We start from the raw sequence: 14,584 nt of genomic DNA on the forward strand, positions 1-14,584 counted from the left end.
AGGTTACATGATTGTGCTACTCTATACCCTTTTTGTTATTGGAAAATATTTATCTGCCTCATATTATTACTCATTTCCAGCCCATGCTCTTTTCTTGTCTTTGCTTATTAAAAAAAAAAAAATGGTATTTCACTAAACACACAGTCTTCCTTGTCTATGGATTCAACCAACCATAGATCAAGGATATTTAGGGAAAATTACAGATCTATACAACACAGGTATGACTTCCCCTTGTTATTTTTCCATAAATAATATACTACAACAACTGTTCCAATGACATTCACTTGTACTAGGCATTCTTCTTAGTATTCTAGAGGTAATAGGATATGGAAGGACTTAGAAGTGACATCTTATGTCACCTTATGTGACAGGATGTGAGCATCCATGGAGTTTGTTAGCCACAATTGGCCTTGGAATCAGTTCTCCATGAAAACAGAAATGGTACTACAGAAAGACAAGATGTAAAAGGTGGCCATCTTTCTGGGTTTTAGATTCTAGAGATGGTATTGTGCCCTCAAATAGTTTTCCCAATGATTATATTTTAGATGTATGACTTTTAAAGATTTCCTAAAACCTAATGTATTTAATAACTATAAATATAACATGACATCACATTAACTAAAAATACACACAAAATTATCAGTGAGAATTGAGACTGTGGGTGACATTATTTTTCTAATTATATATTAATTCTCTGATATAAAAAGACTGACTTCATTAAAAGAAAAATATCAGAAGCTTGAATCATCCAATAATTGATTTACACATGTTAGAAGAAGTAAGTAATGAGGAAGACAAGGCTAGGCAGGCTCTTCAGGCAAGACAAACATGAGAACTAGCTTTCCCCTTCATTGCTACTTACAGAGTTCTCTCTTTAGTTACAAAACACACCCATCACTAAATTTGAAGATTTTAAACTTGTCTCTGAAAGATCTTGCCCTTTCAGGTTTTCTTTAAATTTTATTTTCCAGGATCCCACTAATGTTAAGTTTCTAAAAGGCTCATACTCCCCCAGTGTGGTCAGTTCTGTCACTCTAATACTTTAAATAGATTTGATTGCAAGTCTTGGGAGACTTCTTTGTTCCAAAGTATTTAAAGATGATGGTGTTAAATGTTTTTGTTTTTGGTTTTCCCTGTACTCTGGTTCTATTTTAGACTTCTCAGCCCATGCAACTTTTGGTTTTAGAACTCTCCTACATTTAAGAAAAATTTGATGAATTCATAACAAATGGTGTACACAAACTTGCTGTGAATATCGTTCTATATAAATAAAACACTGATGGCCAGTGACCAGGCAGGAAGTAGGTGGCCAGGCAGGAAGTAGAGGGGACAAGGAGAGAGGAGAATTCTGGGAAGCAGAAGGCTGAGGAGAGAGAGACTGCAGCCACCGCCAGGACAAGCAGCATGTGAAGATGCCGGTAAGCCACCAGCCACGTGGCAAGGTATAGATTTATAAAAATGGGTTAATTTAAGATAAAAGAAGAGTTAGCAAGAAGCCTGCCACAGCCATACAGTTTATAAGTGATATAAGCGTCTGAGTGATTATTTTATAAGTGGATTGTGGGACTGCGGGGCTTGGGGAACCTGGAGAGAAGCCCTCCAGCAACAAACGGCGCCCAACGGCTCGAATTTCTACCTTAAACCTCAAAATATTTAATAACCAATTCTAAACAGAGCCAAAACCAGGTTCCTGCTTCTTGTCTCATATGGGCAGCTAGAAGCCGCAAACCGCAGGTTTGAAAACTGGCGGGTTCCTGGCGTGTGCGTTTGACCGGCGGTGGAAATGAGGCATCTGCCAGCGGCACATTATGCTGTGTGGTAGATTTAGTCTTTACTAGTATTTTAAAAAAAAAAAAAAAAAAAAGGTTTCTGGGCTACACGCTGCTTTGTTAAAAGCGTAGACCTACTATTTCTGAGAATTAATGGCTCCCAGAGCTGGCGGAAAACGTACCACCACCATGTTGGGAAGCTGAAGTGGGTGGAGCCAGCAGCCACAGCGCCGTTTCAGGCTTAAAGAAAAAAATATATACCATTATATAAACAAATAGTATCTAAAAATAAAGTGTTTAAAAAAAACAGTGAAGGTAATAAGCCACGTACAGATGGCTATCACACATAAAATCTGGATTATGTTCTCTTTGATATTCATAACTAAAGAAAAACATTTGATTGTAAAAGCTGTTCACTTATGCCAAAATGTAAATTGTAAAGGTACCTTGACTTCAAAATTTGGATATAAGGATATGTTACTTTGGAAAAGAGGTTCTGCTTTTGTTTCCACAGAAAGCCAGAGGCTGTGGATTTGTTCCAGATTAAGATACATCAGGTTTCACCAGCCAAGACCCCCTTAAAGGTCTCCGATGACACCATGGCCCAGATGATCCAACATCCAGAGTGGTTTCAAGGCAACTGGTTCACACAATACAGCCTCACGGACTACCCCATAGGCCTAAAATTTTCTTTGCGTCCCCATAAGATACAGCACCCCCCTCCAGCAGGAAGTAGTAAGAGATGCTACGCCCAAATTCCCAAATATACCAAGCTGGCTTTAGAGGTGGAATTGGCTCACTCCCCCTCTAAACCCAGACATATTGCTTTAAAAAAAAAAAATGGTTAAGAGATTCTTGTGTCCCAAATCAGAAGAGCCCTCTGGTGTGGGACAGAGAAAAACCAATATTTTTATTTAAAACAGGTTGATTATAAATGTGATCTCTTTCTAAAAAAGAAAAGGGGATATGATATAGATATATAGGAGGATATGGATATGATAAGATAAAAGGGTAGATTAATGAACCTACTTTTAAAGAACAACTTGTTTAAAATGTTTTACATTGGTATAGATTTTAGTTTATGTTTAAAATGTTTTACATTGGTATTTTAGTTTATTGATACAAACTTGAAGTTAATTTTGTTATACTGTATATATATATATATATATATATATATATATATATATATATATATATTTCTATTCTTGTTTGAGGTATTATGTTTATGTAACTCATTTAAAATTGTAATGGATAATTAAAAAATAGATTAATAATTAGTCATCTATGATAATCATATTTGTAGCCATGTTAGTTAAGTATTCTAGGTATACATAGATATATTTCAGATAGATAGGTAATCTTCAAACACTTCATAGACCTAGAGAATATGGCATTTAAATAACTTAGAATTCTGTTGACGTGAGACACAATTGCTCCTGGCTGCACCAATTGATCCCAAGAGAATGTTGGGCTTCTAAGACATTTCCATTTGGAAGTTTGTCTTTTTGGCACAAAGTGGCCTACTGGGCAAAGAACTGCCATTGCCTTGATGGCTAACAGTACGAATGCAATGCTGTCCTTTCTGGACAAGCGGGACACAAGGAAAGCGACCACTGTACTCTGCCAAGACAGGGTAAGATGGTCTCTCAGAATTCCTGCTTCTAAAAATGGTCTGTCAGATACTCTAGGCCTGTAGCCAATTTAAATGCACCAACAATGCTGAGAAACATTAGGTGACTGTCCAGGCTGCCAGCTGTCTTGGTCTACTTTTGCAAGATTCCCGAAAGTTGCTTGCATCCATCTACGATTTCTCAGGTACCATTATGTTCTTTCTCAGGTCTTTGATGTGGTTGAAAACTAGATAGTTGTAATTTCCTCAGTTATTTAGATATAAAACCTTAAATTCACAAATATAAGATAGATAGGACATCTTCTTTAATATTGTAACTGTAATTCTTGCTCGATAATTGTTTTGTTATATGTAATTTTACCATGTTAAAGTTAAAACCTTACTTTTTAAAAAAAAGAAGAAAAGGGGAAATGCTGTGGATATCGTTCTATATAAATAAAACACTGATGGCCAGTGACCAGGCAGGAAGTAAGTGGCCAGGCAGGAAGTAGAGGGGACAAGGAGAGAGGAGAATTCTGGGAAGCAGAAGGCTGAGGAGAGAGAGACTGCAGCCACCGCCAGGACAAGCAGCATGTGAAGATGCCGGTAAGCCACCAGCCACGTGGCAAGGTATAGATTTATAAAAATGGGTTAATTTAAGATAAAAGAAGAGTTAGCAAGAAGCCTGCCACAGCCATACAGTTTATAAGTGGTATAAGCGTCTGAGTGATTATTTTATACGTGGATTGTGGGACTGCGGGGCTTGGGGAACCTGGAGAGAAGCCCTCCAGCAACACAAACTTTTATAGTCAGTTCCATCTTCAAGCTTTGCCATTTGAAATGCAACATAATAAATGACACTTCACATGCTTCATGCTATTAGAACTGCTATAGGCATCTGCAGACCACTATACAGGAATGCAGTCCAAAACAGTAAAGGCTATCGACAATACTTAAGGAGAAAGTTTTGAAACACAGTATATCAGTAGTTGTCATTTATCATTAAACATAATCTGTTCCTACTATACTACCCCCACCCACAAGGCCTTCCTTTGGGCCTTTGTCTCATACCTCTAAAGGAACTACCCATGGAAGAGTAGTTTTCACACTGATTTTCTTCTGTAATTTCATGTTCCTGGGGATAATATAGTGGAGTATTCTGGTCTGAAAATGGATTCCCAAAACCCAAAACTGTTTGGCTTTTGTTTCTCATGTGTTGGCTTGCTTTGTAATGGGGCCTCATTTTGTAAGTCAGACTTACTTTGAACTTAGGGCCCCTGGCCTCAGCCTTCCAAGTAGCAATGACTGTCCTGTGACAGAACACCAGCTCAAACGTTCTTAATTCTACCATTTTTTTCAGAGGAGGGGTAGAGAAAGAAATGATATATGTTTGGAGAGAAGAATAAGTTTCAGGAGGCCCTTCTTCAGAAATTTTGGAAAGAAATGACATGGTAACTGACCATGAATGCTAAGTACAAAAGCATTAGCCAGAAAACCAGGAAAACAAAGGCTAAAATAGTACCTAACATAAGACTGCTTCTTGAACAATATCTCATCATTTGCTACATTCGAATAAACCATTAGAGACTTTGAAAAGATATTTTGGAAACATCTTAGTTATTAAGTATCAATTTCCATGCTTGTCTTCTTTGGCCAAGGGAAACACTCAGAATTTGGTGAGAGCCCAGAGCTCATAGAATTCTTCCTGCCAGAACAGATAATTCTCTTCCTTTTGTCTCCAAATCTGAATGACCTCTTAATCTAGGCCATCACTACTCTCCTCTCACGGTTCACTCTCATGAAAACATCTGTCCCCTCTTGCTATTGCATTTGGCTTCCTTCTATATTTGCCATGCTCACCAACAAAACGAAAACTTCCAATTCTTGTAGGAAGACATTCAAAATTGAAGCTCTGTTTCTAAATTAAAACTGTCTAAAAAGGTTGCTTTCTGATGGTCACTATGGAGATTTTATTGTCAAGATTTCCCATTAATATTCTTTAATCACATCTTAGTTCAGGCTAAATTTTTAAAGGCTGAGAACGTGGTTCAGTGGGCAAATGCACTTGCTGTGCAAGCATGATGACCTGAGTTCAAATCCCCAGAACTCATGAAAACTGGATCCATAGTGTGAATCCCTGAGCTCCTAGAGGGAGATGAGAGGCAGAGACAGGAGAATCCCTGGAAACTTCTGGGTCAACTAACCTTGTGTACATAGCAGAGGAGTAACAGAGACTCTGAAAGTTGAAGGCAACTGACCTCTGGCCTTCAAATCCATGCACACAGGTACACGTGCACTCATAGTATCCAGTTACAAACATCATTGCACAAACACACACATATGCAACATAGTACACATACATACAAAAAGCTCCATAAATTTGTCAACTGACAAATAAGTATACCTTAATACATCATTATTTAATATTGCAAAACAGAATTCATAATTTTCAAAGCAAAACAAGGAGAATGATAATATTATAGAAATTACCTCATCTGATCCTTTCTTTTCTCCTGACTTGGAAGATGGTCCAGTATTCTTTTCATTAACATGCTAAAAGTAAAAATTAAAAATAAAAAACAATTGCATCTTTAATTCAGAAAGGTTATCTATACAAACAACAACAAACAAATAAGCACCCCTTTCATGTTGCCCTAGAGAATATTGGGAATTCTCCATTAGCTGGAGCCTCTTAAAATCAAAGGATCATACAGATATTCGTTTAGGAGCCAGGAAATCAGTCTATAATTAACCATGTGCAAAGCTGATGGTAATGCCACTTTGGCATTTAATCCCCTATAAAGTACCTCATGGACTTCTAAAGCACAAATTGCTGGTAGGGGAGATGTCTTGCTCATCGTTGAGATGAGATCTTTTAAGGACCATGTTGTGTGTAAAGACATACTTAAGCAACAGTTCAGCATGGGCACAAGAAAATAGTATATGATAAGGACAAAGGTCTACAACAACCTTCTAGATCACACATCAGCTCTGAATTTGACGGGAGCCATAAGCCTAAGCGACCCTTGACACACATGCTGCCATATTTGGGTTTCTCTCCTCTTTTCTTAGATCTAGGCCTTGCTTAAGTCTCCATAGCACCAGAACCTCTTCTCACAGATACCAGAACCTCTTCTCAGATATCAGGTGAATGAGCTGCAGCTAAGCAATTAGGCAGTTAGACAAGGGTAGATAGATAACCTTCAGAGCAACATTTCCTGCTGGCCAAACAGCCCATAATTAAGTCCCTGCCTGCTTGCAACCCCCTTTGCCTACCTATATATGCCTTGAGAGAAAAATAAAAATTTGCAGCTTGATCAGACATCCTGTCTTGCTCTCATTCTTTGTGTCTCTTGTCCCTCTCATTCGCCGGCCCTCCCTTTAGGTTCCTGTTGAGGACCCCGCTGGCCAGGGCATGAATTCTCTCGGAGTTCTTCCAGAATATTTACCAACATAAAATGATAAAATGTGAAGGAAAGACCATGCATGTAACTGCTCCTATTTATGCTTTTAAATTTTAATTATATCCATAAATAGAATAATCATTATTTTCCTATACAATAAAGATAGATATAAGTATTTTTTATGAGGAACAAAGAGCTTCAAAAAGTTCAAATACTCATTTGTTTTGACAATAAGGTAAAATAAGTCAATATATTCACTCTCTATTGATTATCTTTTTAAGAAAAAAACTATTTGCATGTTCCTTGGAAGAGGAAACAAAGTATTATTTAATTTCTTTCATACTGTGAGAAGTGCTAGATACTGGAAAAAATAAGACAAGGGAGTCAAATGTGAGAAAAATGACAGTTCTCTCTTGCTTTCAATCCTGATCATCCTTATTGAAACCAAATTATAGGAGGTAGAGATGGCTCCATGGTTAAGAGCACAGGCTACTCTTCCAGAGTACCTGGGTTTGGATTCCAGTATCCTCATGGTAGCTTATAACCATCTGTAACTCCAGTTCCAGGGCAAAGCCCTCTTCTGTCCTCCATGGGCACTAGGCTTGTACATGATGCATAGACATACAGGCTAAACACTTATACACTTAAAACAATACAATAAAAAATAACCCAAATTTAAAAGGAATATTGTATTTTCTATGACAGAATCATAACATGGATATGTAGACAGAAATTATAAGAAGAGTAATAATAATTATTTGTATTATCCACAATTTATTTTATGCCTTCTTATATGATATTGAAAAATGAGCTGTGTGGTTTTATGAATGAGAAATTAAGCATATTAAGAAATCTGGTGTTTTGGGGACACATAACTAGTAAATGTGAAACAGTCACAAGGCAAGTTTTTACTTCAAGTCTGTTGTTTCCCACTTTACCATGCTAGATGAAATTGGGTGATAGCAACCTTAGCCATAGATATATTAAAAGGAAAATGAAATGGCCACGATATAAGAACTCACTCATGTCAAGAATACTTCCTGCAAACTTTATCCCCTATAGAAGCACTTGCAGAGATAAGTGAATAACTGAAGTGAGCCATATTGAAACAATTTGATGAAAAGAATTCCCTGCAGGGTTTATTATTGCTCTGTGGATATCCTATCTAGATCTAAAAGTGAGAGCTATCAGCAATGAGCAATTGATGAATCTTGAAAAAAATCAAAAACAAAATGAAGCAAACAAACAACAGGACCTAAGAGCCTGTGCATAACCCAAGTGTGACAATGTGGACTCACTGGAGCCTAAGGTGGAGGGGTCCCTTGATCCCAGAAACTTGAAACCAGCCTAGGCAACATGTTGAGACTGGGTCTCAATAAACAAACAGGTAAGTAAATAATAAGCAGTTCCACAAGGCCACATGTACACTAAAACTATATACCAAGTTATAATTGGTGAACACAGAAACAACACTAAGGGCTAGAGACTAATGTTCTCAAATCAGGAAGCCGTCAGTTTGAGGTTAGCTCTGTAGGATATTCTTGCATAAGCTCCTGAAACAGAAGCTGGATGCTGTATTTGTAATGGACTATATAAAAATAATCCAGCCACCTCAGATGATTACAAACAGCCAGCTAGATGATTAGCTACAAAACTAGAGGCCTCCTAAGAGATCAAAACCCAAATAAGGCAAATCCAGTAATTTCTTTATCTGTGTTCAGCCTGTGAAAGCATCCATCATTCCTGCTGCTGAAACCTAGCTCTCTCAATGTTTAGGTTTTAACGTTGCCCTATTCATGAACTCAGAAAAACTCACTTAAATTTATTTTGTCTGAACTCTTTCACATCTCTAAAAGAGCCATTCAGTTTGAAGATAGTATTCGATAGGGTCAAATCTACAAAACCACTCAATCTATCTCCTCACAGACTCAGTAACTTCAGAACCAGGACAGCATATTCACTCATTTGTAACCATATAGCCTTTTCAGTAAAGTAACAATACACAGGGTTTCATTGGTTGTTCACAGCTTTGAGTGTTTTGTTTTGTTGCCAGTATGACATTCCATTCTACAGGTGGGACAGTCTAAGTTGCTCTTTCCAGTACAAATCTTCCCTCTCCACAGGACCTCACTCTGCTTCTTGTTCAGGGGGCAAATGTGAGCCATAGTCACTAGCGACCAGCAAGCATGCTGAGAGCCATTTCCCCACTGAGTACAGCAACATGGATGATTTAAACACATTCTAAAAAAGGGTTCATTTGGGTGCTTTATGATTTCTACCACAGTCCCAGACATTCAGCTTCTTCTATAGAGACACTAAAATTCTCCAAGGTTTGTAGATTCCAAACATTATTTTCAGAGAGTTATATGCTTTTTAAAATGCTGAGTTACAATTTCAACTTTAAATATACTATAAGCACTGGTATTTTTAATATCAATAAATTTACATTTTTAATAGAATAGAAAGGTTTTTTATTAACAATAATTGACACAAATAAAAATCACTTATGATCAAGCTCCAACATTTTTTTACAGCTTCCTGAATAAAATTTTTTCAGTTAATTCTTTAATCAAGCATTTTATTAAAGTTTTTCAACCATACATAAAAGTTTTGGGGGCTGGAGAGATGGCTCAGAGGTTATGAGCACTGACTGCTCTTCCAGAGGTCCTGAGTTCAATTCCCAGCAACCACATGGTGGCTCACAACCATCTGTAATGAGATCTGGCGCCCTCTTCTGGCCTGCAGTCATACATGCTGTATACATAATAAATAAATCTTAAAAAAAAAAAAAAGTGGTACATGAAAAAAAAAAGTTTTAAGACTAATATTCTGATTTCCTGTATTTCCACCACTTAGATTCAGAAGCTAATTAATGTTATTACTGTATGTCTTAGTTGGGGTTACTATCGCTGTGATGAAACACCATGAACAAAGCAACTTGGGGAGGAAAAAGGTTATTCAGCTTACACTTCCATATCACTGTTTATCATCAAAGGAAGTCAGGATAGGGCAGCAACATGGAGGCAGGAGCTGATGCAGAGGCCATGGTTGGGGTGCTGCTTACTGGCTTGTTCCTCGTGGCTTGATTAGCTTACTTTCTTATAGAACCCAGGACCATCAGCCTAGAGATGGCACCACAAAATGTCTTACAGGCTTGATACAGCAGGATTCTATGGAGGTATTTTCTTAATTGAAGTTTCCTCCTCTCAGATGACACAAAATCACTCAGTAGACTATATTATGCTATATTTGCACAAACATGTGCACAGGATTATGATGTATACCTTTATTTGAAAGTAAACTGCAAAACTCTTGAAATTTAACACTGAACATTTCAAACACTAAGCATTTCCTTAAGTTTAGCACAGTTCCCAGTATAAATCCAATGCCATTATTATGCTAAGAACATTAACAAGAACTTCCTAATCATGTTCAATTTCTAGTACACAGAAACTTTATAATCATTGCCTGCTGTAGAATAATCCTCTCATACACTGTAAAGATTTGTCACTCTTTATTGGTTTAAAAAATGCTAATTTGCCAGTATCCAGACAGGAAGTATATGTGAGTTGGCCAAGCTAAGGATGATGGGAAAGACAAGGGCAGAATCAGAGATATGACAGCCAGTTGCCCAGCACTCAGGACGTGTTAAAAAAAAAAAAAAAGAGGTAACAAGCCATGAGCCACGTCACAAAGCAAAAATAGAAATATGGGTTAATTTAAGTGTAATAGTTAGATAGTAACAAGCCTGAGCTATTATTGGACAAGCATTTATAAATAATATTAAGTCTCTGTGGTAATTTGGAAGCAGCTGCCAGGATGGGGAGTGGGCAGTCTAGATAGGAAATGCCCATTTATAATTGCCCTCACAGCTTCTTGGACTTACTCTATAAGCAGTATATATATATATATTCCTCTAAACATTAAATCAGTTCAATGTTTTCACTGAAATTCAAGTATTTACTGGGAATAACTGACCACAAGTCACTCAATTCAGATGGTGAATAAAATATGTGGAGTGATATTTGATCTATCTAAGAAACCTGCAGTAAATCTTTCTAAAAGGTAACAAAGAGAAATTAGTTTACCACAACCACATGTGGCTGGTAGGATGACAATAGAGGAAAAAGAAGCATGGGCCAGAGAAGGAGCAACAGATTCCAAAAGAGAATGGACTATACTATTAATGGATTCTACATGAGGGGAAAGAAACTAGTGTCAGTGCTAGGCATTCTGCATGTGTTCCCCTTTGCTCTCCATAATGACGCTAGGGACCACACAGTGTTTCCTCATCTGTGGATAAAGAGAGTTGATGCTCTGTTTTGGCAAGACACTTAATGATTACCATCTGGTAAATGCCTGGGCCATATAGAATCAGGTACAACCTAGATAGGATTTTGTGATTTACATCAAGTCTTTATGGTAATATGTGATGTCTAAACAAAGTTGATCGAAAATGTTACTTGAAAACTGTACTTCAGCATGGAGATAGGTCACTCAGATATACACAGTCATGTCCAGAGACACAACAGCAAAATTGTGAAGCAAGGACAAGGTTTACTTAAGGAGCCCTGGATCTCCCTAGCACATGCAGCTCAGCTCTGTCAGTCCTGTCACAAACTCCAGGAAGGTTTGTCCTGGCACCCTCCAGAAGACAGAAATCACCCAATTAGGTTAGCAAGGCTTCCATCCTGCCCAGTATGCTATAAGCACTGAAGGAGCTTTGGAAGACAGTTGTGCCAGAGTGTAGGATATTAGATTGTGTCTGTGTAGGTTAGGGAGTGGATAAATTTTTCTAAAATTCCTTTGCTGTTTCTACTATGCATCCAGGATCAGGGACAATTGGTTTTGAATGGAGTCTTGTACACACCATAAAAGAACTCCCTGCTTTTCAGAACACCAACTGAGCTGGTACCATGGGGAGTTTCCCAGGGTCAAGCAGGCTGGGTATCACCTGGGGAAACTGATTGCTCAACAATGAAGCTCAGTGTCCTATTTTTACACTGGCATTTCCGGTCCAATTCCAAGCCTTTGTAGGGAAGGACTAGATCTTCCTATCTTCACAACAGCCTATCTCTCAGTAAAGCAAGCAAACTGCTATTTGATTGTCACTTGCTCACTGATGACTTCCTAAATGCACACACTGCTTTTCTAACCAGATGGAAATTATATTCTCTCTTTTTCTGGACATAGAGTAAGACTATGAGTAACAGTACTTGTTTAAATGCATTTATTTCCATAAACCTCTGAAAATCCCTGGAGAAGTATGTTTGGTCTTTTTAGGTAACTAAACTAGATGAAGTAGGAAGACTAAAATTAAAGGGCCATGTGCAAATTGGTGTTTTCCAAAAGAAAAATAAAATAACACCAACAAACCCTTAGAGATCCATGCGTGCATGTGGTCTGCTAATTACAATGAGATTATTTGCCAAGCAAAGGACTGAGATGTAAAGCTGCATTTGCTTCAAAACAGGGGTAGTCCTGGGCTATGCACTTGGAGGTGGATTCCTTCCCCCACACTTTTGTTGGTATCACCAGAGATCTAAGCTGGCTACTTGTCAGAATGGAAAATCTCAAACTGGGTTTGGCCAATGAGAGGTAAGAACCTGGGTGAGAACCTAGTGCTGTGGTTCTCTACTTGTGGGATGCAACCTTTATAGGAGTCAAATGACCCTTTCACAGGGGTCGCCTAAGACAATCAGAAAACACAGGTATTTACATTATGACTCCTAATAGTAGTAAAAATACAGTTATAAAGTAACAATGAAAATAATTTTATAGTTGGGGAGTCACCACAACATGAGGAACTTTATTAAAGGGTAGCAGCATTAGGAAGGTTGAGAACCACTGACCTAGAGTAATGTGAATGTGTGCATCTGCCCTTAATTTCTCTCTGATTTCAAGGCCTATTCAGGATATAGTGTCTGCAGCAGGCCAAAAAAATTGTCATTTAGGCTTCTACAAGGTGATCTTGAAGCTCCTTTAGTCTCTCTTACCTATGACTATTGTAGCTTTTCCTAACTTCTAAAGTCTGGTTACCTTACCTTTCTCTGCTGGCTTTCCAATCTTATCTGTTGCCTGGATAGCCTACTCCCTATCTTAAATTCCCCTAGACTTAAATGCTCAGAATCACTGCTATCTCTTAGCTGATGTGATAAACTGATAGAACAGAAACCTGAAGGCTATGTGATCTTAATTTAATCTTTAAGTTTCTCCTCATTTAATAGAGAATGGTACTATCCCAATAACTACTATATTTTCAGTGTTAAAGTGTACCTGGCCCAATGTCTGGTTCTTTTTTTTTTTTTTAATCCCGGCTAATAATACCTTTTATTAAGAGTTATTGAAAAAGATGCTACTGTAGAAAGAACGAGATTTTAGAATTGTCTAAGCTCATGTTTCTTGCTGCACTGGGAACACAGAGGGAACATAGTCAACAACAATAAAGAATAGAAGTAGGCCTAAAAGACAAAGCTGGTCTTAAAAAATACAAAGTGATGCCATAGCTCTTTTCCTCTTTACATCAGTGTGATTGTGTGAAACAAATATGAGAACTAAGTATAGATATAAAAGTTTCATTTTCTAAGTCAAGAAACACAAGGTAAGAAGAATTTAGTGTTTTACTATCCCTAAAGTATGAGGAGTCCTAGTTGCCATGGTAAGTGTTTGGTGCTCCAGCACATCACAGTGCATGAGATTGTCTCACACCAGATCAAACCAGAGAAAATTAACTGCATGTAGAATAAAAAATCCATTCTTTTCAAGAGCCTACAACTTGGCTATGCATGGAACACTTAAAGTAGCAATTTACATGCATTAAAATACTTAGTGTGGGAGCAGGATCTGGTGATAAATCAAGATAGAATGTTGACTATTAATGATGCCAGCTGATTTGTGACAGTTCATTATAACCTTTTTCTTCTGTTCATATGTAAAAGTTTTACTAAGAAAAAGTTTAGAAAACTGTAGGTGACTCTTATCTCAAGAGTGTTTTCCCCATAGTGTCCCCCAAAGGCAAAATCCTAGCTATTTTAGTTTTAAAACTGAAAAATATCAAAACTCACAGAAAAGACGACTGTAAGGGATAGAGTTTATTAACCATAAAAAAGAAAAAAAAATAGTTAGTGTCCATTACAAGCTAATGTTGTGGGAACAAAATAAAAAATATCAGAGAATGTGGACCAGTGAGACGGCTCAGTGGGTAAAGGCACTGCCACCAAGCCTGGCAACTGACTTTGATACCTAGAAGCTGCACAGCAGGTAGGAGAGATCTGGCTCCGCAGGCTGTCCTCTAAACTTCCACACGCACACTATGGCATACGGACACCCACCCCCTTGCACGCTCGCACGCAGGCGCGCGCGCACGCGCACACACACACACACACACACACACACACACACACACACACACACGCAGGCCATCCTTCTCCGGAATTAATTGGCTCTCCATCTGAAAAGGTAACTTATCCAACCAAATTTCTTCACTGGATGGAAGAGTTCTGGCAGTTTTTCTTAACTAGTAAAGTCTGATAGATGTTTTTCAAAGATATGGTAGTCATAAAACTTTTTTAGTAAGTTTTCATAAAAAGAAAGTGAAACAACTTGAGGAACAGAACTTCACTGTCATGCTAATAAGATTTTATATCTTAAAAATACCCTAAAGTGGGGAAAATGAAGGTCTGACTGATACACCCTGCAAGTCCTGAAATAGCCTGCTTGCAACTAATTACCCTCTTGTCCACCCTGGACTCGCAAATGACCACCCTCTGTTTCCACCCCAGAGAGCCACACCACTTTTTAAA

At 37.9% G+C, this 14,584-nt stretch overlaps 1 protein-coding gene across 17 annotated transcripts in view; it reads right to left on the minus strand.

Annotated features, from left to right (window-relative positions):
• Positions 1 to 14,584, minus strand: part of Cast (calpastatin) — a 109,863-nt gene that overhangs the window by 91,208 nt on the left and 4,071 nt on the right. For all 17 annotated transcript variants that reach the window (XM_006979358.4, XM_006979360.4, XM_076551972.1 and 14 more), the window contains exon 2: positions 5,869 to 5,931. In XM_006979358.4, coding sequence (XP_006979420.1) covers positions 5,869 to 5,931 — 63 coding nt within the window. The remainder of the gene's footprint in view (positions 1 to 5,868; positions 5,932 to 14,584) is intronic.

The sequence above is a fragment of the Peromyscus maniculatus genome, chromosome 15, assembly GCF_049852395.1.
Source record: "Peromyscus maniculatus bairdii isolate BWxNUB_F1_BW_parent chromosome 15, HU_Pman_BW_mat_3.1, whole genome shotgun sequence".
Classification (NCBI taxonomy): Eukaryota; Metazoa; Chordata; class Mammalia; order Rodentia; family Cricetidae; genus Peromyscus; species Peromyscus maniculatus.